Source organism: Stenella coeruleoalba (genome assembly GCF_951394435.1).
Source record: "Stenella coeruleoalba genome assembly, chromosome: 1".
Lineage (NCBI taxonomy): Eukaryota > Metazoa > Chordata > Mammalia > Artiodactyla > Delphinidae > Stenella > Stenella coeruleoalba.
The window spans coordinates 162,728,717-162,754,144 of NC_137169.1; the positions used below are offsets into that span (position 1 = coordinate 162,728,717).

The window sequence follows — 25,428 nt, forward strand, 5'->3', positions numbered from 1 at the left end:
AAAGTGGCAGGAATCTGCGAGAGCAAAGCTGGGTTGAAATTGGAAAGGATCTCAGAGGCTCTTCGAAGCCGGGAATAAGGGGCTGCCTGTGCCCTCACCAGAAAGGTGGAGGTGGAAAGCTTCAAGGACTAGAAGAGTACCTGCCTCGCACCAAGCACTGCATATGCCTTATTCTATCCAGGTCTTTCTGCTGCTCAATAGTCCTGGAATAACTGAACCGAACTGAAAAACACCAAACAACTGTTATTTCGCTCTAGAGTTTTCAAAGCAATTCCACACGTTTTCTCATTTGAATCTCACATCCACCCTAAGTGATTGGCCTTATTTGTATCCCCATTTTACACATTAGGAAACCGAGACTGAGAGAGCGATTAGGTGACTTACCTAAGGTCCCAGTTAAGCTATAAAGGAGTTAGTAGGGAATTCGGAGACCAAACTTAGAGCAGAACCACATGTGCTGACCCAAGACATCCCTTCTTCCCACCTGCTGAGCTTCCACCCATGCGTCCTTACTCAGCTCTCCGAGATGCGCCTGCCTACTCCCCCACAACAGGCTCGAGCACACAAGCAGCGACCACACTCTCCTCACCCCACTCTCTGTAAGCTGGGAGTCATGCACGCAGAGAGCACTGCGTGAGACACCATCCCGGGCCCTTCCCAGATGGCACCCCTTCGGGGATCCCAGGGCAGCCACACTTACTGTTAACCACTTCCTTCTATCCTGTCAGCTTCTTGGGCACAGCCTGCTGACCAGTCTGCAACCCTTGCCTTTCTAGAAGCCTCTGGCAGGACACTGGATGCTGCTGCCAAAACTGAAACCGTGTGTGGTGCTTGACCCACACCTGGGCTCTTAAAGGGACACTCTCCCATGGGCATGGCGGCTGGCCAGTGGCACGTGACTCCCCCAGATCCCTTGCTTTCCTTTCCTTTTGGCTTTCCTGGCTGGCACCACTTGCTTCTCCTTGACCTTGGGAGACTCTGTTCCTTGGGAATATCCTACATCTTTACAGCTGCAGGATGTGAGATAGGGTATCAAGCATGAAGAGCCCGTTCTGTTGCTTTCTAGCTGCAAGATTCTAGGCAAGTCACCTTCATATTTCTTTTCAGCTGGAAAATAGGGAGAGTAATACCAAACCTACAGGTTGAGGATATAACCAGATATTAGATGTGAAACACCTAGCCCAGGGCACGGCGTGGAATCGATATGCATCGGAAGGGGTATAGGTGGCAGGAATAGCCTCACATCCTTGGACTCATATCTCCACTCACCTGGCGACATGTCCCCCACTCCCTGGGCTATTCAGCCTGGATTAAGTCCACTTGTTACGCATCTCCTGCAGAGCCCCTTTTGCCAGCTCCAGAGCTCCCAGGACGCCGGGGACTGTGCTCTTCCCTCCTCACTCACTAGAGGAATTGGAGATTTTGGCTGCCTCTGAGCTCCCCCGGGAATGGCAGACCTCGGAGTCTTGTTGGAACCTGGGTTTGGCGCCTCGGCAAAGAGGGCGCTGACAGGCAGAGCTGGGGTAGAAACCTCCTTCCCTGACTCAGTTAGTCCTTGGTGCTCTCCCTGACCCGACCCAGTTAGGACTCCCAGGAGTTCCCCAAATGACCTGAGTCACACAAGTGAACCCCACTCCCCAACAGACATGTGCGTCCTCCACCCCTCACCATGCTCCCCCAACAGAATCCTGCCCCATCATACCTGCGCAGGTCTGGCCCAGGCTCTCCCTACAGCATCCTACGGACTGAATCCCAAAAAGGGGAAGGAGGAAAGGGGAAATAGAGTCCCGGAAAAACACAAGGCAGTCAGAGCCCAGGTCTTATTTTAGCTAACCACTCAGTCACAGCAGGCTATCAACTCGCGATCACAGGTTTGGATGGCAAGAAAAGAAACCAGGTTCTCTACTGTGGAGTTTAATTTTAGACCCTAAACCCACAATCTGACTGATGTAAGAAAAAAGTTACCTAGTCATTTCTGGGCAAAGTCGGTCCAATTCAACGATATCTCAGTCACTTTACTCCCGATTGAAAACTCAGTCTCATTCTGGATTTTCTTTCCTTTTCGTCTCCCCTCTCTCCTCTGGTGATGATGTGAACCCTGGGGAAGTGGGCCTGGGTGAGGGGATGGCTTGTGCCAGTGTAACTGTCGAGGCAGTGGGGAGGAGGGTCCCATCACACTGGCCTTGCTTTGTCACGGTTCTATGTTGGCCTCATGCGCCGGAAGGAAATAGTCCCATCCACTGAGGTGTAATGTGCCCTGCTGGTGGGTGGCCTTTACACTGGCCCATCCTGAGAGGTCTGTTGTCCACTCTGTGTTCTACTTGTCCCTTCGTCTGGGCTCCTTCGGGTGGGACCTCCGGGCCCACTCAGCCCTTCCTCGCCCTTCTTGTGTATACAGGGAAATGCGGCTCACCTGCATCTTTCTGATGCCTCCGGGAGATCGTGAGCCTCAGAGGCACGTTCTCCCCAACACTCCTTGTAGCCTTCTGTGCTCCATTGTCCCCATGTAACTGAGGCTGCAAAGGACATTGGCAAGATGCTAGCCACCAAAGTTGCATACAGGACAAGCAAGGCACAGACCCCCTTGGCTCTGGTGTCTCCAAACCCTTCTGGACCTCTCCGTCATTGCCAACCTCCTCTCCCGACTGCAGCCCTGATCTAAGCCTGATGGTGGTGGGCGGGAAAGCACAAAGACACATCGATAGCTAAGCCATCTTTCTTCCCCTTCAGCAATTGTTCTTCCTCCCAGTTCCAGGGTCAATGTGAAGTGGGAGGATGTGAGGGGAGATGGAGATGGTTTGGGGACAGTTAGGGGAACATCCTGGTTCTGCTCCTTTCAAAGGTTTTCCTTCTCTCTCTCTCCTTTGGAGCTCAATTGTCAAGATATTTGTAGGTTTTGTTTTCTTAGTCTCATTAACCGATCTCCTCCAAAGCAGGGATACCTTGTGTTGTCTGGGCTGGAGTTGGTGTTAAGAGAGGTCCACTGAGCACTAAGACAGAACCTTGATGAGTGTAAGCCTGTGGGGAGGGAGGGAAGCACATCCATGAAACAGTTGCTTCTCATGCTGCCTTGGGGGCCTCAGATCTCCACTCCTATTCCTGTAGTCTGTGATGGTGGGAGGGTTCCTCGATCATGTCCTGCTGTATTCCCAGGAGTCCCCAAGACTACCTTAGCACACCGTTCCCCCACTCACCCCCGCCCCGCCCTACATATCCAAGACCCGCCTGGATTAGTGATCCAGCTTAGGGAAAGAAGAAAATGAGAAGTAGAACCCAGGGAAGAGCCACAAAGTCAAGACCCTGCGTCCTATTTTGGGCTCAGCCACATGCTAGTGGTGTGATTAGAGTCCCCCAGCTTCCCCTCTTTCTCTGTGGTTTCGCCACCTGGAACCCACTGGCCCTGAGACATAGCCCCTGCATCCCAGTCCTGAGAGAGGAGATACTGGCCAAGAGGGTCCAACTACCCAACTCAACAGTGATGATAGCAACAGGAATTATACCTCCAAAACTGCCATCACTTCATCTGCTTAAAAGCTCCCCCTCCCTCTTAAAATCATCATATGAGAAGAATATAATAATGAGAACGGCTTCTCATTTGGCTTTCACGACTCTGGGACTCAGCATGAGTCAGTGTGGGGAAGTCCAGAGCCCTGGTCTGGGGACAGAACGCCTATATCGTGGCTCTGGCTCTGCCTCTGACTTGCTGAGCGACCTTTGCCAAATCACTTCCTCCTTTAGGGCTGCAGTCGTTTCATCTGTTGAATGGGGGCGCTGGACCAAATGGTCTCCAAGGCTTTTCCGGTTCTAGGATTCTGTGTTTTGATCGAGCACCCCATTAGAGTCCTGTGGTTGCTGTAACAAATTACTACAACCTGTGTGGCTTAGAACAGCTGAAATGTATTATCTCTTGGTTCTAGAGGCCAAAAGTCTGAAATCAAGGCATGGGTGACGTGCTTCCTCCGGAAGCTCTGCGGAAGAACCTGATCCTTGCTTCTTCTGGCTCCTGGTGGCTGCTGGCATTCCTTGGCGTCCTTTGGCTTGTAGCCGCATCCCTCCGATCTCTGTCCTTGTGCTCACGTTGTCTTTTGAAAGTGTATCTCAAATGTTTCTCTGCCTCTCTTATAAGGACACTTGTAATGGCATTTGGGGTCCACCCGGATAATCCAGGATGATCTCCTCATCTCAAGATCCTGAATTGAATTACATCTGCAAAGACTCTTTTCTCAAATAAGATAACATTTACAGATTCTAGAGATCAGGAGGTACACATGTCTTTGGGAGGTCGTGTTTCAGCCTACCACAAGCATCTACTATGCCCATGACCAGTTAGATCAGTTTGCCACAAAATTACGCCCACAAAAAGTTCGAGGTCCAGGGAGATTTGAGACATGCAGGGGTATGCCTCCCTGTTCCCCAAGGGCTTATGGTTTAACTGAGGATTCATCACCCCAACACACCACTGCCAAAGAGCGAAACCAGCCAGGCAGTGTAGCCTTGTGGAAAGCTCCCAAGCTCCAGACCCAGAATGCCCTGGGTTTATGTAGGAGCCCTGCCACCTACTAGCGGGGGGACCCTTGACAAGCTTTTTAATGTCCCTGGACCTTGGTATTCTCATTTATAAAATGGGGCTAATTACACTTACCCCATAATTATGGTATGAAGATTAACTGTAATATGGACAGTGGCTGGCATCTAAAAGGTGTTTATTGTCCAGCTTCAAATGAAAGGGACAGCATAGGCTTTTGGAACAGAGCCCCACTGACCCATGAGGAACCAAGGGCGGGGAAGTGGAATGACTTGCCCAGGTTTGCATGGTGAGTTGATGGCGTGGATGGGTTGAGAACCAAGGTCTCCCAGCATTGGGCACTTTCCTCCACTTCCCAAAGCCTTTACTCCCCTAGATGAATCTTCTGAATTGTGTTTCCCCAGGCAGCAAAGGGCTCCCATTTGCATCTTGAACTGATCCAGGGAAGACGGGAGGGGGCCAGGTCCACACGCCTCCGCAGGTCCAGCCCTTCAGATTGGCACCACTAGCGTGTTGCTCCCAGACCCGGGGCTGACCCAGCCACCAACAGAGAAGGGGAGGTCAACACCATCCAGTCCTCCCCCAGAACACCACTGCCCTTCTGGCATTGCTCACTGTGGATGGTCTCCATGAATGTAGCTGGACAAGTGGGATAAGATGGGACGGATGAAATGCCTATAACTGCCGTTTACTGCCTGCTCTCTGCTCCCATGTGCGGATTTTTAGCTAAGTCAATGTTTAACCCTTGTCTGGAGTCAATGTTTAATCCCAGGTCAGCCAGCCCTGAAATTTAGCATTCCTTGGTAAGCCAATAATATATAGTATTTTAGTATCAATCACTGGAAAATAGAATTGTGACAGTGGATCTACCAAAGCTAAATAGCAAGCCCCATCCCCCCCTTTTTTTTGTTTTAAGGATGTTGACTGTTTGGGGTTGTTTATGCCAAGTATGCTGCCCTTGCCATCAGCAAATAATGATCTAGCATTTCCTGGCCCCAGCTGTTATCTACTGGCAAGAGCACAGCATTGGTTCTTCCTGTTCTAATTTCACCTTTGAGGCTTGGGAGAGGGCATGGGATGGGGACGACTGCCCTTTTGGTCAGCTGAGCGCTGCCATCTGGCAACGTGGTCCCTAGTGTGGTCACTGCCTGGAATCCCAGACTAGAACCGTCCAGTTGGCTGGGCTTGCTCGGGCAAGCTTTTGGGGGAGTTTCTAAGCACAGACTTATGTTCAGAGGCTCCCTGGTGAATCTCCCCATTAGGAAGTAGGTAGAAGGAAACTTCATTATAAATGCTCTATGTTTGCCTGGCTACTGGGTGATTTCATAGGGGCTCCCCAGGGCCCTTCTTAAGGAGCTTGGAGCATAGCATCTATGACCTGGCAGCATTGTGTCCATGACAAGAGCAAGCTCAATGAGGGAAAAGTCAGAATGGCAAGCTGGGTGGTGGACACGTGGGGAGTGTGAAAGAAGGGGAGAGGGCTGCGACCAGATTAGAGGTTCAGGTTACCGGATGTGTTGGAGAGGGTGACTTACTGGCCAAGTGTGTGCACCTGAGCCTCAAATCTTTTCTTTTTTCTACATGAACTCACTGAGTCACCTCCTTCTCCCTGACTACCTGCCTCCCTATGTCACTGTCCAGATGTCCAATCCCTCATCTGTTTTCCTAGCTCTGTTGACTCCCAATCAGGGAGTGAAAACAACATTTCTTCTAGGCCTTCCGGGGTGGTGGTGAGGAGGATTGTCTGTACTCTATCATTGTGGCTGGTGGGGGAGTGAAGGCAGAGACTGTGGTGGGTGCCCCCTGAGCCTATGCCTTGTCCCGAGGAGGCTAGGAGTGATGAAGCGGAACATGAAAGAGTCTGGAAATGGAAAGTTGGCCTTGGTCCCAAGGCTCCCTCTATTTCTCCTAAGCCAGTCCCGGGACCCCAAAGAGCTTTTATTCTCTGGTTCTGAAAGGCAGGAACAAATTAACAAACCACTTCTGAGGTTACCAAACCACTCTCTTGCCCTTTACTACCACCATCCCTTGGCCAGGAAGGGGCGGAAGAAGGAAGATTTTCAGAGTAGACATCCAAAGTCAACAGACTGTCAGGTGACAGGGCCCAGCCCCTCTCATAAGCTACTGGTGTCCTCCTGAAGCCTTGTTCTTTCCTTGTTCCTGGTCTGAGCCTGGCCTTTAGCCCAAGGTTTGCCTAGCAGGCAGCCATCGGAAAAACATCGCCTGTGATCCCCTGCAGCCTGTGCCATCCGAGCCTCAACAGTCCCACCTGTATAGTGGTGTACAATCTGCTTCTTTCCGGTGACGTATACTGTCATTAATTTTCAGTTTTCTTTGCTACACGGGTGGAGGAGAGTGCTGGCAAAATGAAAAATTTAGACAAGTTGCATTTCCTAACCAGTCTGTCCTTCCCATGCCAGGCTCTAAAGAAGTGAACTCCCTGATGCCCTTTTTCTGAATTCGTGTCTGAAGTGAGGTGCAACATCTTCAAATTATGGGACAACTTGGAAAACGCCTTTGGTCATGGTCATCCTGGCTCTCTTCCTCTTGTCTAAGATACTCAGGGCTGGGGAGGCAGGACTCTGTAACATTAGGAGAAGAAGTGGTCCTTGTTGATTGACCCTCTACACTCAGAGCAACACTGGTAGATCTAGATCAAGGCAGCAAACAGGCTAAGGTTAGGAACTCGGCCAGAGGTTGGAAGAGGCAGAACACAGAAGATGCCAGATGCTAATCAGGGAACATATATCTTCGACAAAACGGGACCAGGAGGCAAATGGTGGCCTCCTGACCTAGTGCCTCAGTGCTCGTGATTTCTACGAGCCTCTAGGAGTATGGCATAGGGTCCTTTCCTGCAGTTGGCACCTCTCTGCTGCTTGTCTGGGTTTCAGCTGACCCCCTGGAGAGCAGGCCATGGGGTGACAGCTCATCCCCTTGCTGATAGTGAAGGGAGCAGGTTGGCCTGGGAGGGCCAGTGCCTGCAAGCCAAGCTGTGTCATTTCAAGAAAAATGGAGGGCTTGGTGGCCCTGGACCCTGCATGCAAGGCCACCCACAGAGAGTGTGTTTCCTTTCGTGTAGAATCTCCATTCTCCATTGAACGTTTGTCAAGCTGTTAGCCCTGGATTATCTACACCAATGGAAAATAATCACATAATCCATGTCTACTTGACTGAAGTGAAGTATAAGTCTTTCTGTGGAAGTACTTTCCTCTTTATATCTGACTGGAGCTGTTATTTAACTGATTCTGTATTTCCCAGACCCCACTGGCTCCTGGAGAAGAGGAAGAAGTCCCCAAAGTCTTAGTGGAGAGTATGAGAAGTCGTCTGTGGAGTTAAGCGTTTGCCCTGAGTTACCTGTGACAGATGGACACCGCTGCAGGCGATTAAGATCTGAGCTCAATTTGTACAAATGCCAATAAGGACCTCGGGGCTGGTGAGTGAATTTTTAGCTCTTAGTTCCAGCTCCCTGAACTTTTCCACTTCACTTAGCCAGGACAGGAGTAAGTCAGCTCAGTGATTGAAGAGAACAAATTATTGGAAATGGTTATGAAATTTTTACACCCAGGCCTAAAAGAGGAAAACAAGGAATTCTCTAGAACCTTAAACAGGGAAGGCCTGACCAGATATGCAGGCCATAAGTCCAAGTATGGAGCTGCAGCGCCATGATCAAGGATCTAGGCTGTATCTGCTGTGCGTTCAGCGCCCAGGTGTGTAGCTACTTCCTGTCTCCGGTTTCAGTCTTCTCATCTGTAAAATGGGGATTATCCTGCCTACCTTACAGAAATGTTGCATCAAGTGAATATGGAATGTGAAGTCACCTAGAGGCGTGCCAGCTGCGTAGAGATACTTAACGAACAGTAGCAGCATTAATAGGTAGCGAGGTGAGAACGGGAGGGTTGAGCCCTAACCCGGAGAACATGCTTGATCCTAGGAAAGTCAGTGCTTCCCTGCCCTGTATCTTGGATTAGAAATCTCCATGGACACTTCCCTGATTCCAGCTTCAGAGATGGAGTGTCTCCCTGCCCCTCATCCCAGAGGTGTGGGTATCATGCTAGCTGGGGATATGAGATTAAAAAACCAAAGCACTGACAATACCCAGCAGTGGATGTGGCCTGCTTAGCCTGCTTTGCCTCTGGCCCCTTAAGGGCTCCTGCCCCACTGCAGGCATCCTTTAGCCCATAAAGGAGAGCTGTAAGTCCTCGGGGCTGCCCCACTTCCTTCCTGGCCAAGATTTCCCTCAGATCTTATCTGTGCTCAGCTCCAAAGACTTTGATCTTGGCTCTGCTCCATCCATTTGAAATTTTACTGGCTCCTCCTGCTTGCGGACCTCAGCTTTCCCTGGAACTCTGATTTGGCAGTCTTTCCTACTTCTGGAAGCTGACCCTGACTCCAGCCCCTTGGCCAGCACCCTTGCTGGCTGGTCCCCTCCTTCCCCCAGGCAGGGGGTCAGGCAGAATGTCCCAAGGCTGAATCCCAGACAGAAGGATTACAAGAGCTCAGAAGGAGGAGGGGGTGAGGAAAGGGGTGGTCCAGGGCAGCTGTTGAGAAGGAGTGATCCTTCATATCAGAGTGGGAACAGGAGAGTCTCAGTTGGTTTTATGGCCTAATGCAGGGATTGGCAAATTATGGCTCTCGAGCCAGACCCAGATCCAGCCTGCTTCTGTAAAGAGTTTTGTTGAAACACAGCCAAAGTCATTCACTTAGAGATTGTCTCTGGCTGCTTCTGTGCTGCCAGGGCAGAACTGGGTAGTTGTGACAGAGGCTGTACGGTCTGCAAAGTCTAAGTATTTACTACCCGGCCCTTTCCCAAAAAGGTTTGCTGACCCCTGGTTTAGTGCATCAAGCTTCCCCAAACAAGAAGTGATTTGAGGAACCCAGTCCTGTGAGGTTGCTTCACCAAAACACAATAGTCCAAAACCCGGGGAAACACACATAATGTCCCCACCCCCCAGAGCTATTCACAATGCACCTTAGTGAGCTAAAGTCTTCCAAAAATCCTGCACAAAACCTGTTTTTTGGTTAACCCACATTTCCCAAACTTCTTTGGTCTACCAAACCTTTTTCTCAGCACGCCTCTTAACAGTCCTCAGAAGCTAGCACTCTGTGGACGCCTCTGGAAGACTCTATCAGGTGGAATCATCCTATACAGCCTGGGTTCTCTCCTGTCCCTGCCTCTAATGAGCTGAGGGACCATGGTTGAATTACATACCCTTCAGGGCCTGCTTCCTCATTGGTTGGATGGGATAACAGTGGCTCTCCTATCTCTTTTACAGGTGTTTCAGGCAGGTCCCTGAGATCATGTGCACGAAAATGGTCTGGAGCTAGGGCTGTGGTGTCATGGATTTTTGAGGATGAGCTTTGCTCTGATACATTGTTTAGCAAAGGTGAAGTGGGGAAGCCACCAGGTCAAGGTCGTGAGTTCCCTTTTCTAGTCCTCACTCTGTTATTCCTAACTGGGTTAACTGAGTGACTTTCAACAAGTTACTTCCCCCCATGGGGTCTCAGTTGTCTCACCCTGGGCAATGGATTTTAGACTGGTTAATCTCTGAGGATCTATTAGCTCTGAAATTCGGTGATTCCATTTGGTTAGGTGCAGGCAACTTCCCTGCTTATCCAAAGCAGTGAGTCTTTCTCTCCCAAACCATGCAAATGGCATCGTATTGATTTTCTCTGGACAGTGTCTGGGTTCAGCTCCAGCTATGAGGAGGTAGTAAGGAAGGAAGGACTTCTGGTGCTGCTGACAGCTTAGGAGAGAGGGCCGAGCCTTCTGGGAATGTCTACCTGACAATTCTTGACTTGACACTGGCGCCTTTCTTTCCCTTCTCTTCCACTGCTCAAGGGCTGCTCTGTCCAAACATGAAGTTCAGACAGCTTGCTGACAGATCTGGCAAAATAAAAGAGCAGATGTAATTCCTGAAAAGACAGTGGGCCCAAGAGTGGAGCAAAAGTCCCCCAACAGGCATGAAATAAAGTGATTGTAAAGCAGAATCCACATAAAATTCCTCTCGGCCACCTTCTCCCCTCTCTGTCCCTCTGACCATAACCACTTTCCAGCTTCATCATCAGTCCTTGATATCAAGGATTTACAAGCAGTTGAATAAGAGAAGCTTTATGAAGAAGATGAGAATCTACTGAAAAATACCCTCTTCCTTCATGAACTTAGGAAAATCCCAGAAAATCTCGACTGGGTCAAAAGGTCTACAGCATAATAAGTATGGGGCCAAACGGGCAGGGATGAATTGGGAATGAGGGTTCTTCCTGTTGGTCCCTGTGTAAGGACCTATGGGATCATCTAGGGGACTCCCAGATGAAGGGGGATTCAGAACATCTGTGTTGGCAGTGTCCCCAGAGGTCATGGAGCCCATGCCCCTCCAGTCAGCCATTCAGTCACAAATATTTATTGCGGGCCCTACTGAGCTGAAGTTCTTTGGGGACATAGTGAGATGGAGAAAACACAATTACTGCCCTAAGAGCTTAGAATGTACTTGAAAAGGTTATAGTTTAATGTGTGCAGCAGGCTGAGTGTTAAGAGATGTCAGAAAAAGGGGGCACCTCCCAAGGGCTAGGAGTGATGGTTGAAATTTTGTTAATTCTCCACTCTGATTGGAAGCCTCTCATATTTTCAAACCTCCAGGAATGGAAATTCCACTTTTTCCAGGTCCACTGACCTCCTCCAGTAACTAATAGATCCTTTCTTGCAGCCTTCTTTGAGTCATAGTGTCACCTTTGGCCATGAAAAATGCTGGACCTTCCTTGGTCCAGTGATGGTCAGCCTTTGCTTCCCCAGATGGAGTCCCAGCTCCCCAAGCTTCCCTTCATACAGGCGGAGGAAGGAAGAGAAGAGGCCGGTATTCGGTCCTGGTTCTTTTTTCCATGGTGTCTGAGCGGCTTATCCCTCCATTCCTTGGGGTCCAGGGTCCCTCTCCGGGATGCTCAGGCTGGCACGGAGAGGAGGAGAGTCATCTTGGAGCACCTTCCTTTCCACCTGGGGAAGCTGGTCTGGCTGGAGGCTCAGCTCCGGGAACTGTGTCATCTGAATCAAGGTGACCCCTGATGACCTTTCTGTCTCCTGAGCTGCACAGACACAGAGCACACTGTGAGCACCTGGGCACTGAATTTGATTCCTTGAGAACCACCCTCACCCATGGCAATCCTCAAGGACTTCCTGACACAGAGGATTTGCAACTGAGCCCTTAGATCGGCAGGGATTGGGCCAGGCCTTTGGGGAGCTGGGTCTGAGAATCTTAGCCCCTTTGACTTGCTCCCAGAGCATCTCACCCTTTCTTCGCCAGATCTAAACGCCGTGGAGCAGTCCCTTTAGGAATGTTTAAACCTGGGCCTGGTGTTTTAAGAGACTTCCAGCTGGGCCGTGCAGAGGGTGCAAATGCAGTCTGGTTCCACATTTGGGCCCTGTACTCCGACCTGCTGTCAGGATTGTTCACGTGGTTCATATGACTACCAGCTGTCTTGCCATCTTCTGAAGAGCTTCTCCTTAAGCTCTGGGATGCCATTGAGACATAAACACATAGACTACTTTCCCATTTGATTGATAAAGGAACCAAGGCCAAGCTTGGTTAAGTGGCTCAGACTAGAATTTAGCACTTCTACATCCAGAGGTCCTGGTACCAACTCTGACCCCGACCCAGTCCTGAGGGTGTCAGATGGGAACAGGCGCTCCCCTCCCCGGCCTTGGGGTGACTTAAACTCCACTTACACCTCCTCTTTCTCCGGAGCTTCCTTTGCAGCAGAACAAGAACCGTCAGCATAAGCGGACACAGCAACGAAGAGACTGGAGTCAGCATCCGAGAGATGTTTTTCTCTTCCAGAGAAACACTGGAGTGGAAGCAGCAGGGGAGGGGATGGAGGTTGGAGCTGGGTAGGAGACTGAAGACCCTTTGGCCCTTGCCTCTCATTTTACAGATGAGAAGCTGAGGCCAAGGCAAGCTGGCTGCCCGAATTCCCAGGGAGGGTTAGTTGCCGACCTGAGACTAGGTCCCCTGCCTTCCAGATCCCAAGCCCTGATCCTTTCCCTCCTCCACCAATGTGCAACAGTGGGCAAGAGAAGTGAGTGAGGGTCAGGGCATCTACGCTTGGCATTTGGCTTTGCCACAATCTGTCTTTGTAGCTTCAGTGAGTCATACCCCGACCTCGTCGGAGCTTGTTTCCTCATCTTTAAAAAAAAAAAAGTCCCAACAGTCCCACCTAAATATTCCATTATTTTAGTGCTTATATTTTTGCTTGAAAATCACATGAAGATGCTCAGATAATGTCTCCCAGCAAGGACCCTTGAATGAGGGAGGATTCTGACTTTCATGTCCCTTATGCTTTACTGTCCTGAGGTTACAAAGGGAGAGGAGTGAGCAGACAGAGGGGGTCACAGAAGTTAGCTCACTGAGGAGCGTGCAAAGGGATGGAGCAGATGTGGAGTCCCAACGGAGAGGGCAGCCTGGGGGTTTACCTCTTCACTTGGGAGTCCTTGCCCAGGGGCCTGAAGGGCCTTGCTGCCAGGGCCTGGCTCGATGTCACTTGGGGACCACTGTCTCCAGCAGGGGTGTCTAGGTCTCCTTCACTGCTTCCTTCCGCAGATGCCATCTCTATGCTGGTTGGCTCCAAGGTCCACACAACTGCAACTGGGGGTGTTCCTTCAACAGAGCCCAGGGCTTGTGGCTTAGAAACCGACATTTCTTCTTGGTGGGTTTCCCACATCCACTTATCTGAGACCAGGGTTGATGGCCTAATGGTTGCCATGACCTTCTCAGCTGTGTCTGGGACTGTTCTGACCCTCTCTGTTTCCTCTCTTTGCCTATCAGTCCCAGTAGTTGTTTCCCTCTCTCTTTCGCTGGCCCTAGTCCTGTTTGCTTCCAAACTTCTGGTGCTCCACACTCGATCACCTTCTGTTGTATTGGACACACCTCTGATGGCTGAAGCTGGACTCTGCGGAGTGGGGATGGTTGCCCAAATGGAACCCTCTAGCTGGCTGCCTGTCCCTGGAGCTACTACCCCAGTTGCTCCTGGGGTTTCTCTTCCCTTAGCTGAAGCTGTGGTTTTGCTGGTTCCTAGAGTCAGAGCAACTCTGTCCCATCCCGTCCCTTGTCTCTCTATAGTCTGCATAGTTCCTGGTGTCCGTCTGTTGGCCGCTGACGATACTGTCACAAAGGATCCCGTGATGAGCTCGCCAGCAGCCACAGTGGCTGTGGGGACGGCTCTGGAAAGACCTGTGTGAACAGCAGAAGGAGACCAAATGAGAAGGCTATCCGGGCTCCCTACAGGACACCAGGCTGCAAAGGACACCAGGCTTGACATGTTTGCTCCATGGAATGCAACCTCACTAAGCAATGCAGTCTTTGGCCAATATGTTGGATAAAATAAAAAATTGGGAAAACCAGATGTGTTCTCTAGACTGTTGCCAATATTGACATTTTATGTCCCTATCTCCTTTTACGCCCACAAATTCTCTATCCAGCTGCCCCAGGACACCATGCTGTCCCGTTTCCCAGGGCCCACATCCCTTCACGTACTGCTTTTCAAATAAGAAAAAAAGAAAACTCCAGTCACAGCAGAGCAGCCAATGTCAGCAGATGGTTAGATAGCAACATCTATTCAAACAAGTCCACTCTCTGGACTCCTGCCTGCCTGTGCCATCTCTCTGGTAGACCTGCCTTTCATAGCCTGGATGCCCTTCCTTGGACTCTGGGTACCTGACTCTAGATCAACTCTCCAGAACGAGCCACGCACGGCGCTGGCCTGGTAGCTGTTGGATGTCTGCTGAGAGGCTCAGCCTTAGGAAGAGCTCAGTCTCCATTCTTCTGCTTTGCCTGTCTTATGTGCTCTGCATGTCTGAACAAAAAGACATCATGACCCTAAGAAGCGTGTCCTCCAATTCACCAGCTTCACCGAGCTCTCTTCAAATATATGTGCCACAACTCTCAGGGGGAATTGGGTGAGATAGATTACGGGGATTCAGTTGGGACGTTTTCCCTAGTATCTACCTTCCCTCTGAAGGTGGTCTCCATCTGAAATAGAAGTCTATGTCTTAAAGTCCTTGCCTGACCCCAGCTTTTCATCATCACTCCCCTTGTGTTTAAAGCCCTCTTGGACCTCTGGGTCTTCTGTTGCCCCTTGCCCTTCCTAACATTCATGTCACCAAACTTGACCTGCCAGCCATCAGCCCTTACCTGCAGAGATGGTCAGGTTCATGCTGAAGAATAGCATGTTGTTTGCGTTTCCAATGCCACAGCGGTAGTGCCCCACATCCTCCGGGGACAGCTGGGACAGCCTCACCACAAACAAGCCTCTTTGTGGGAAGTCTGTTAGGGCCACACGGCCACGGTAGCGAAGGTGAGTGTAGCGGTTGGTGGACACGATGGTGTGGCAGACCCACGTCAGGGGTCTTAGGCGGCACCAGTACTTCCTCTGGTGGCTGTTGATGGGCAAGGGTGGGTAATGGCACCGGATGGTGACAGCTCCCCCAGGCTCCCCAGACACCAGCCTCGGGCCCCTCAACGCATTTGCAGCTGCAGGCAGAGAAAAAAAAAGTCCGGAGCAAGAGTGCTGAATTTGTCACTGTTTGGGGAGCTATGAGCTCCAAACTCTGCCAGAATTAGGGAACAGGTCAGAAAATGCTTCCGTGAAAGTGAAGCTAGAAAGAATCAATATAGAAATGTCAGAGCTTAGCCACTAGGTCAGGAGTAGCTCCAAGGTATGAAATGGAGCTGTGTCCAAGGCCCCATGGGAGAGATGAAAAGGCAACAATAATCTTACCACTATTTAGCTAACCACTGTTGAGCTTATCACGTGCAGGTGTTCTTGCACATGTCCGTCCAAAGCCTGGATTCATGCCACTGTGCTCTAGTGCAGATGTTTTTAAAAAAATGCAAATGTTTAAGAAGCTACCATCTAAGCACCTGTAAGAAGGCCAAGGCAAGAGCTGACAGAAAGGCTGTGGTTGATTTGCATAGAATGTAAAAGAGAGATGTTAAAACAACAAGGTCCTACTGTATAGCACAGGGAACTATATTCAATATCCTGTGATAAACCGTAATGGAAAAGAATATGAAAAAGAATCTATATATATATATGCATAACTGAATCACTTTGCTGTACAGCAGAAATTAACACAACATTGAAAATCAACTATACTTCAATAAATTTTTTTTTTAAAAGAGGGATGTTAAATAGTAAAAAAAGATGAGTGTGACTTCTGCTGAAAGGAGAGGGTGCTGGAAGCACAGGAATCCTGCTCTGCTGGGTGGATAACTCCCCAGACCATCGTTTTCAAAAACGTACATACTGCTCCCTTCTCTAGGAATGGAAATAACCAAGTGTCACTGTCAAAGCACAGCAGAATTTTGAATACGTCTGCTTTGGCGGTAGGCGTGAATCACAGTTGAAGCACAGTCTATGGTCCTTTTACTGATTTAAATTTGATCCAATGCAAGCAGAAGCAAAGTTTACTCTTTCTCTCACTGCCTCTTCATACGAGCTCTGGGATGTCCCTCCTCCTTGATGAAATCTCAGACATAATTTCAAGTATAGTAGCTTTCATAGTCTCGCTTCATAGTCTCCAGCCCAGTGACTGCTGCAACTCCAGCCTCTTATCCAACTGAAGCCTTTTCCAATTTCCCAGCTACACTTGGAGGCCTGATGTGGGGGAGGGGGACAGGTCGGGGTCTCTTGCTTTGCTCGACCCCTTCCCCTACTCAGAACTGCTCTGGGGCCCCTCTGGGATTGGGTGTGGAAGGGAGAAATGAGAGGTGAATGGAAAGTCGTGATCTGCTGGTGGCGCCCTCCGGGCATGGCAGACGTCCAGAGCTGGGTCCTTCCCTTTTGCCTCCCAGATAGCTTGTCTGTGGCCTCTGGCTGCAGTTCCCTCTTGGTAAGAACTGCCTCTCCTCCTGCTGGGCTTTTATGACTCCTCCACGACCAAGCCTAGGACTTCTGGCCATGTGCCCCTCTCGTGGTTACAATCCCTTCTGGGTAGACCTCTTGGTAGAGGCACTGGGGCAGCTCCTTTCTGTGGGACCTACATCACATTGGGCCCCAGGAAACACACTTTGTCTTGCTGTCAGGGGAAATCTGGGACATACAGCAAGCTTGCTGAGTGGCGTCCTAGAAGTTCCTTCTCTTACTTGGCTTCAAGTGAGGAGGAGGTGATCTGCCTTGTCCCCCAGGGGCAGGTGGTGGAGAGCATAGCATGCTGTCTCTCTCCAAAAAGCTCTTCTCTTCTACCTCTGATGATTCTCCAGGAGACTACACGGTGGGCTATTTCTGGAACAACTAGCCTTGCCATCTCTCTCCATAGTCCTGCCCAGGTGGTTCTACATGTTGCTTTAGGATGTGGGTGCCTGGCATCTATCAATTTGTTCTATGTCTTCAGCACCTCTGAATTCAATAAAGTTTCATCCTGTTGCCAGGACTGGCTACATAATTTGCAGGGTCCAGTGCAAAATAAAAATGGAGGATCCCTTATGCAAAAGTTACTAAGGATTTCACTATGGCAACAGTAGAGCATTAAACCAAGCACCTTCTGAATGGGGTCCTGTGTGACTGCACAGGGCACATGCCCATAAAGCTGACCTTGCCTGTTGCGTATGTCTTGAGGTCTCATTATAAGAAGAGTCAAGGCCATAAATGTTAGGGATAAATCAATACTCATTGTAGGTTTAATTAAGCGACACACCACAACTATGCCAGTATTGATAAAGTTAAATGGCAACTCATCATTTAAAAGCAAGAATCTGGGCTTCCCTGGTGGCATAGTGGTTGAGAGTCCGCCTGCCGATTCAGGGGACACGGGTTTGTGCCCCAGTCCGGGAAGATCGCACATGCAGTGGAGTGGCTAGGCCCATGAGCCATGGCTGCTGAGCCTGCGCGTCCAGAGCCTGTGCTCCGCAACGGGAGAGGCCACAACAGTGAGAGGCCCACGTACTGCCCCCCACAAAAAACAAACAACAAAAAAGTAAGAATCTTCGTAATTACAAACAAGGACCACCTCAGGATGACAGTGATGGTGCTCTGATAAAGTGTTCACTCCTCATATTTCAGGAATCTGCATGTGATCTACATGCGGCGCAGGCAAAAGGATTAAGGAGCCCCATTAATCAGTGGGATGGGCTGTTCTGACTTTGCAGTTGAGAGCTGATTAGGAATCCTTAATCAACTTTCGCAATAAACATTTTTTTCTTTTATAAATACCAAGTTTCACTTACCCTTAAGAACTTAATCGCTGGATGACTAGTAGCTCTTGGTTCTATATAATAAAGGTTTTTGGAATTTAGTACCGGTTGCCTGTGAGAATTAAAGAAAGGGCTGGCATTTTAGGATCAACGTGGCGCCTGCCAGGGGTCCCTTCGGTGGAGGTGGTGCCCCTGCTCTCATTCACCCGTCATCTCCCAGCAGCTGTCCACTGTACAGCTTCAGGCAGGGATGGGCGAGGGAGGCCTGCACTGGAACTTGACTGGAGGCCGTGGACTGGAGCTTGACCTGGTCTGAGGAAGTGCAAAAGGCCTGTGACATGAACAGGGAGAGCAGGGCTGGCGCCTGGGATGGATCACTCCTCCCTCCAGCAAAGGGGTGAGAAAACCGGGAGTGTCTCCGTGGCCCAGAGGGTGGGCCCGGAGGGCAGAGAGCCATCCCACAGCCACCTGAGACGGGGTCTTCCGTGTGGAGGGGCCAAAGCAGAACCTGGGGCACAGGGAGGAGATGGGCCCTCGAGGGATCCACAAAGGCCTCCACAAGAGCCCTGCCAGGCCAGAGAGTTCCACACCATCCCATCAAGTAAGAGCTGCCTGGCTCCTGCTGTCCTCCCACCTGCTGCTGTGACCCTACTGGCATCCCAAGTGCCAGCTGCCTCGGCGGGGAGGAGAAAGAGCAGAGGGGAAGGGAGAAGGCAGCCCCCAGAGCCCTCCCTGCCTTCCTGACTGCGGGCCGTGGGTGATGAGGGGGCAAATCTCTGAATGAAGATTAAATTGCTGACCAAAATATTTAACCGGCCACTTACAATGATCAAATTAGAACATCTGAGACTTAAAGGAATTAGGTTAAGACTCTTATATGTTCGGAGAAAAATCATGGGCCTGCCTGAGTTTTCATCTGGGGGCCGGGGAAGCTTGCTCCTACTGAAAAATTTTAAAGGGGGCATTGGCAGATGAAATTAAAGAGGTGGTGTGATTATATCACAGAGGGCTCTCGCCCAGAGATAAGCTACCTTTGATTCATTAAAATTCTGATTTGTTTGTAAGACGAACACAATTGTTAATCTCTTTTTTGTATTATCATAGCGTTTATTTATTCATTTATTCTTTCGACAATTCTTTGTTAAGCATCTACTTGGGTACCAGACACTCTAAGCACATACTCACTACATTCCTCAATGGCTCTCCATTACCATCAAAATAAAACCAGATACCACAGCATGGAGACAGGATGATCGGTCCTCTGAGCCTGATCAGCACACCAGCCTGTCAGGACGTACAGAGCAAGAATTCTGTCTTTCATCCGTGTGTCCCTAGTGCCTGGCACCTGGTAGGCCCTCCATAAGTATGTGTTGACTAAATAAGTAAATGTGTAGATGTAATATTTACCCATCTGGTTTCTTTGTAGACTCTGCACTCTTTGGAGCAGGTCGGGGTTTTTATGTCCCTAGTACTGGGTCTGCCACTCGAGCGTTTTTAGAATGAGTGGAAATAGAACGGTGCTACCTCTGGCTTTTGCACACCCTGGAACCCATATCTTGCAAATGCAGCCAACTTTCAGTCATCAACTTGAATGGAAGAGAGTAGAGACAGATCAAAACTGTGGATATTCCAGCAATCGTCAAGTCAGACATATGCCCCCTCATGTGAGCTCTCACCTCCCTCATTCACTCTGACCCGGATCTGACCACGCCCTCGATCCAAAGCCATGCGGATGTCCAAACTACAGTGCGGGTGCTGAATGCTGCTGAGGTGCCTGTCAGGCATGTCTGCAGCCTGGAAGGCTCGGGTCTGGGTGTACAAGCTCTGAAGCTGGGCTGTCTGGAACTCACCTTGCAGCAGGCACAGTATGAGGAGGACGGGCATTTTCCATCCTGCCCTCTGGTTGCTGACCTGCAAAAAAAAACACTGTAGATGAAGAGGCCTGAGAGGAGACGAGTGAGAAGCTGGGCGAGCAGCCCTGGGACCTGGGCAAGCACCTTCTCACTCTGGGATCTTGGTTTGCTCAGTGCTGGGGCTGGATCAGCTCCACCTAAGAGCAGGAGGTACCTGCCCTCTGAGAGAAGCACAGCTCCATCCTTACGGCCCTAAACACGCACATTTGGCCTGGGTCACTGCCACCAAGACTAAAAAACTCCCTCTGGGGGATTCCAGCCCCGGCACCCACCTGCCAGCACGGAGCTCTGGATTTGGGGCAGCATTGCGTAGTGGAAAGACCCCAAGCTAGAAGTTTAAAACTTAGCTGGAATTGTGGGATCCTGGAAAGGTTACTCAATCTTGGGGATCAGCTTCCTCTCCAGGGGGAATGAGAATCTGTATGGGGCTGTTGTACCAGTTACATGAGACTGTGTTAGAAGAGTCACCAGCAGGCCTGGTACTCAGTCGCTCGTTTCCCCTTCTCTTTTGCAGAAGGAGAATTGCTTCCTTCAAGGGAAGCTTTCTATCTCACTGGTAGTGTGCCCCCAGTCAATGATAGGAGTAAATTAACTCTCAGGTCAAGTAGTTTTTTGCCCAAGGGTCCTATTCTGTTTCTTCTCCACAATTTCTAGAAAGCCCTCCCTGGCCCCCAGTCCACACTGATTTTCCCCTGCTCTGGTCTCTCTCACTGGCCTGGGGAGCTCCTTGAGGCGAGGACTTTGAGCCTCCAGGACTTTGACCCTCCAGCTCCTTGAGGCGAGGACTTTGAGCCTCCAGGCTCTGAAACAGGATCTAGCCGGGTGTAGGTGCCCAAGGCACAGCTACTGTGAACAAGAACCTTCCACACTTTTGCCAGACACCATGCTGACCACTACTCAATGGCCTTCTGGCAGGGACGGTACATTATACTTCACTTGTAGTTCCCACAGGGTTTTCATGGATGCTTTCTGAGTGACTAAAAATCTCTTCTTTGAATCTATCTACTGTCTGCAGTTCCTGGGACCTGTGGACTTTTTTTCCTAAAGAAAGCAAAATTAAGTTAGCCATAGTTTTCTCCTTCCAATGCTCATACATGTCTCGCGAATGTTAAGAACAGGCTCTTGACAGTCAATGGTCTGATCCCCTCCCCCCCTGCATAACTAGACAAAGCCACACAAGGCCACTGGCCAGTCTGGGCTGTGGGCTAAAGGGGGAGAAAAGGGAACAAGGTGAGGAGGAGAGGGGGAAAGCAGAGGAAGTAGGAGAAGGGGAAAGGAAAGGTAAGGTGAGAGTTGAAGGAAAGGAGAGAGGAGAGAGGAGAGAAGGAGATAGAGTCCATGGTTGGCCCTGTAATGCAAGCTGTCGACTCAGTGTGGCTCAGCCTAGCCATCTCCACTAAAGCCTCTGCCTGCTCTATCCAGGTAGGGCCCCCAGAGTGGCCAGATCTGGAAAAGTCCACGTGTTCCTTCTGCTTCCTGTGCCCTCCCCTTAGAATCTCCCGGGTCTTGGGCACCATCATGGCAGCCTCAGGCCCTCCCTGCCCTCCAGAGCTGCTGGTTTCCTGCCTGCACCTGGAGGCTTTCCCAGGTGTGCCTGCAGTTAATCTTTTGTTTGATTAATATTCACCAGGTCCAGGCTAATTCTGAGGCTCGTGCCCAGGTTCCCCCAGGAGAGTTTTTCAAAAGTGCTAAGTGCTGACACAGCACACGCTGGGGCCAAAGTCTGCACTGTCCTGCTGGGGTTCTCTGAAGTGTGCACCAGTGGGTGCAGCTATCTCTCGGCTTCAGGAGCAAAAGCCGCCTCTGAGGGGCAATGAGGAAGCACAAGGTATGAGATAAAATGCCTCCAAGGAGTTACCGGCCTTGACTAGAGGCTGCAAGGATAACATTCAACGGAAAGTCTCCAAGTTATCCACCTGCCGATAACCTTCAGAAAACCTCTCTCCAGGAGACAGGGAGCCCCAACTCAGTAGCTTGGGGCCACAGGCCTCTGTGATAGTGCACAGCATTTTAGGGGACGAGGGCACATTGCGGAATTCTCTTGTCCCTCAGTCCTGCTGAGAAGGGATCTATCCCATCTTCAGCACAGGCTGGTGTATAACTCCCCAAATCCCTACTGGCCCCCTGAGCCCCACTTCTCTCCTATGCCCGCATCCCCGTGGCAGCAGACAAGAAAGGAAGGAGGCAGATGTAGAGGGAAGAGCACAGAACAAGGATTCAGGAGGTTCCACATTGCCCATGGCAATGACCTTGAGCAATGCCTCTTTCGTCTCCACTGCAACACAAGAACTTTGACTGCAAGAGCTCCATATGCTTCCTTCTCCTTCTGAATATTAGTTGGTTCTAAATCCCTCAGGGGGCTGTAAGGAGTCATGCACTCTGGTGGGAGGGAGAGTGGGGGTTAGCAGAAGAGCAGGGAGGTAGGAGGGAGATGCTGGCCTGAACTCCAGAATCCTTCCCTGGCCCCTGGGAGCGAGGCCAGGCTGCTCTGGGATGGCCACTGCTGCAACTCACCACCCACATCCGGAGACAAGCCCCCAACCTCTCGGGGGAAAGCCTCACCACACCTTTTGTTCTCCGGGCTTAGCTGGGGATTCTCCATCCATCTCTGTCCAGAAATAAAATCTACTTGGACTTCTTCTGTTTTTGATATGCTGGTGATTGGACGCCTTCTAGTTTCTTTTCTTTAAACCTTGAGGCTGAGTTGGCTGTCTGATGTGACGGAAGGCAGCTGGAGTTAGCACTGGAAGATGGAGGGGTGAGGTATAGCCCTGCCACTCACCTCTCCACACTCCCATCAAGTCACTTCACGCTGGATCTTGGCTTTTATTTCGTATAAAGAGAGAGCCAGTCCAGGTCCCTTGTTGTTCTTACTGTCACTTATCCCTGCAGAACTTTTCCACGGGTGATGACAGTGGCTTCAAGGGAAACACACTGACCCACATCCTTCTACCTCTCATTTCGCCTCCAGTCCAGGGTCCCAGACTTTTTAGGATGCCCCAGATCAGCCAGCCCATTCAGACCTCTCCCGGGTAAGTGATGCAACAATATATGGCAGAAGAGAAAATTCAGGAGAGGAATTCCCCTGCTTTCTGGCTGGCATCTGGTTCCTCCTAGCTGGCTGGGCCCCTTCAATTTCCATGGGGAGGCAGTTTGGGTCCCTGACTCCAGTTCAACTGCATGCCTGGTAGTTACCAGCTCATGCCCTGGACAAAGCACAATAGAGTAAATGAGATGATCTCCATGGAGAAAGAACACTGACAAGTGTGGCTTATCCAGATGGATGGCACACTTCAAAAATATCCCAATAAAGCAGCCGCATAGCACAGAGAGATCAGCTCGGTGCTTTGTGACCGCCTGGAGGGGTGGGATAGGGAGGGTGGGAGGGAGGGAGACACAAGAGGGAAGAGATATGGGAACATATGTATATGCATAGCTGATTCATTTTGTTGTAAAACAGAAACTAACACACCATTGTAAAGCAATTATACGAGAAAAAAAATGATAGAATTTTATTTAAAAATAATTCATTAAAAATCCATTATTTAAAGAAAAAAAATCCCAATATTTCCCTTTGGAAGATATTTCATGGATGGGATTTTTTCCTTGTAGAAGATATAATTTGCCTGCCTCTGTTGGTTTTAAACTGACATCAAAACGGAAGGCATAGGGGCTTCCCTGGTGGTGCAGTGGTTAAGAGTCCTCCTGCCAATGCAGGGGACATGGGTTCAAGCCCTGGTCCGGGAAGATCACACATGCCACGGGGCAGCTGAGCCCATGCACCACAACGACTGAGCCCGTGTGCCACGGCTACTGAAGCCCACGTGCCTAGAGCCCAGTGCTCCGCAACAAGAGAAGTTACTGCAATAAGTCTACACGCCGCAATGAAGGGTAGCCCCCACTTGCTGCAACTAGAGAAAGCCCGCGTGCAGCAACAAAGACCCAACACAGCCAAAAATAGAATAAAATAAATAAATTTATATAAAAACAAACAAAAAAAATGGCAGATATACCCCAAGCACTCAACAAGGAAGGGGTTCCAGAGGATACACGTGCTGCGGGCTACAGTTAAAAACCCTCACCAGGACCCCGATAGAGTATGTAGCATCCTTGAGCCAATTAGAAGTGGCACTTCTTCCTTCAGAAAAATAAATTTAGTTGGTGTATTGTTGCATAACTTGGATAGCCATTGGGGCAGTATGTATTACCTATGCTTTCCCCCTTCCAGGTTTGCAGGCAGGGTAAGGGTAGGAATTGAGCCACTGAAAGCAATAGGAGAGGAAAAGAAACACCACCATGGGATGCCTGGAATATGGCTGGGACGAGACTGTCTCACGCATCTGTGCATGCCAGTGTCCTTGTGCACAGCCATGTGTACTGCTGTCCCAGGACTTGGTCGTGAGCTCCAGATCTTCACAAACACCTAGGGCCTCCCATGTAAGTTTGAACACACTACAGTGTGGATGGCATCCCCTTAGGCGTGGCACGCTGGAGCAGTGTACAACCTGAAGAACTGTACATGGTGGTCCTGCCTTCAGAGGCTTATCCCCAGGTTTGAACGATCTCTGTGCAGGTGGTAGAGAGGGTTGATGGCTGGCTAGATTCTCCCCTCCCAGCTCCCCAGAGAGCAGTATAGCCTCATGGTTGATCACACAGACTTGGAGTCAGGCTCCCTCCAAATTAATATCCCAGTTGTACTTTTTGCTGGGAAAGTGATGTGGGTCAGATTACTTATCTTCTTTAAACCTCATTTTCCTAATCTGTAACACAGGAGAATAATAGCACCTACCTTATAAAGTTCGTACGCGAATTAAGTGAGATAATCCATGTAACTCAAAGGGCACAACCTGCAGTAAATTCTCAATAAATATTATCTGATAGGATTAATAGCTTAGCTTACAGCAACAGAGAGCAAGTGTCTTAAAGACTATTTGATTAGTAAAGACGTTAAGTTATAAAGTCCAGTTAGTTTGGAAAGCATGGGCCAGTTTTCAGAGCACTGGTCCAGAGCCAAGCTGGTCCCCTCTCTGAAGATTTATGGGGGTAAAAACGGTACTGGCTACTTCTCTTGGGAACATAACTGAATTCTCTTGCCCAGCACAAAGCCACCGGTGGCCTCTTTACACAGGTTTATGACACTGTGACCTTCTGATTACAGGGCCCAGACTCCAGAAAAAGGCAAAATAATACTTAGACCAAATGTCACAACTGGGAAGAACTTTGTCCACTCCCTGACCCCCCACCTCCAACCTCTAATCCCAGTTGTAGCAAAGGATTTTCTTTGTTCAGTAGACACAGCAGAGGGAAAATCAGCAAACAGAATGCTAACCAATGCAAGAAAAGTCATTTGTGCTGAAACAATCTGTATTGATCTCTTTCCTCTCCAAAACATGTTTTCTAATGAATAAGAGCAATGTATAGAGATGTTTTATGCTTCCATGTCGCTGGTGGTCAAGACTTACATTCCTCCTTACACATCACTGCAAATTTTTCTGCTTCCTCTACCCACACACGTAAGCTTTTTTCTATCCTTGTTATTTACGGGAGAGACACATCCTTCCTCCCCCTCCCTCAGCCAAGCTCTGGTCAGAATACTGAAGGCTGAAGAAAACATTGTTTTAAAACACTTGGATTACTACAAGTTCTTTATCACTTCCTCAGAAACTCATAGAGGGACTTCCCTGGTGGTGCAGTGGTTAAGAATCTGCCTGCCAATGAAGAGGACACGGGTTCTAGTCCTGGCCCAGGAAGATCCCACATGCCGTGGAGCAACTAAGCCTGTGAGCTACAACTACTGAACCCACGTGCCACAACT

At 49.9% G+C, this 25,428-nt stretch overlaps 1 protein-coding gene across 1 annotated transcript; it reads right to left on the reverse strand.

Moving 5' to 3' along the window:
- Positions 1-11,414: 11,414 nt before the first annotated feature.
- Positions 11,415-22,219, reverse strand: FCAMR (Fc alpha and mu receptor; the record flags this gene model as incomplete). Its single annotated transcript, XM_079904951.1, has 6 exons — positions 11,415-11,599; positions 12,240-12,358; positions 12,984-13,740; positions 14,701-15,039; positions 19,551-19,606; positions 22,176-22,219. 6 exons carry the CDS (start codon positions 22,217-22,219, stop codon positions 11,415-11,417), a joined length of 1,500 nt encoding a protein of 499 aa, XP_079761077.1.
- Positions 22,220-25,428: the final 3,209 nt, after the last annotated feature.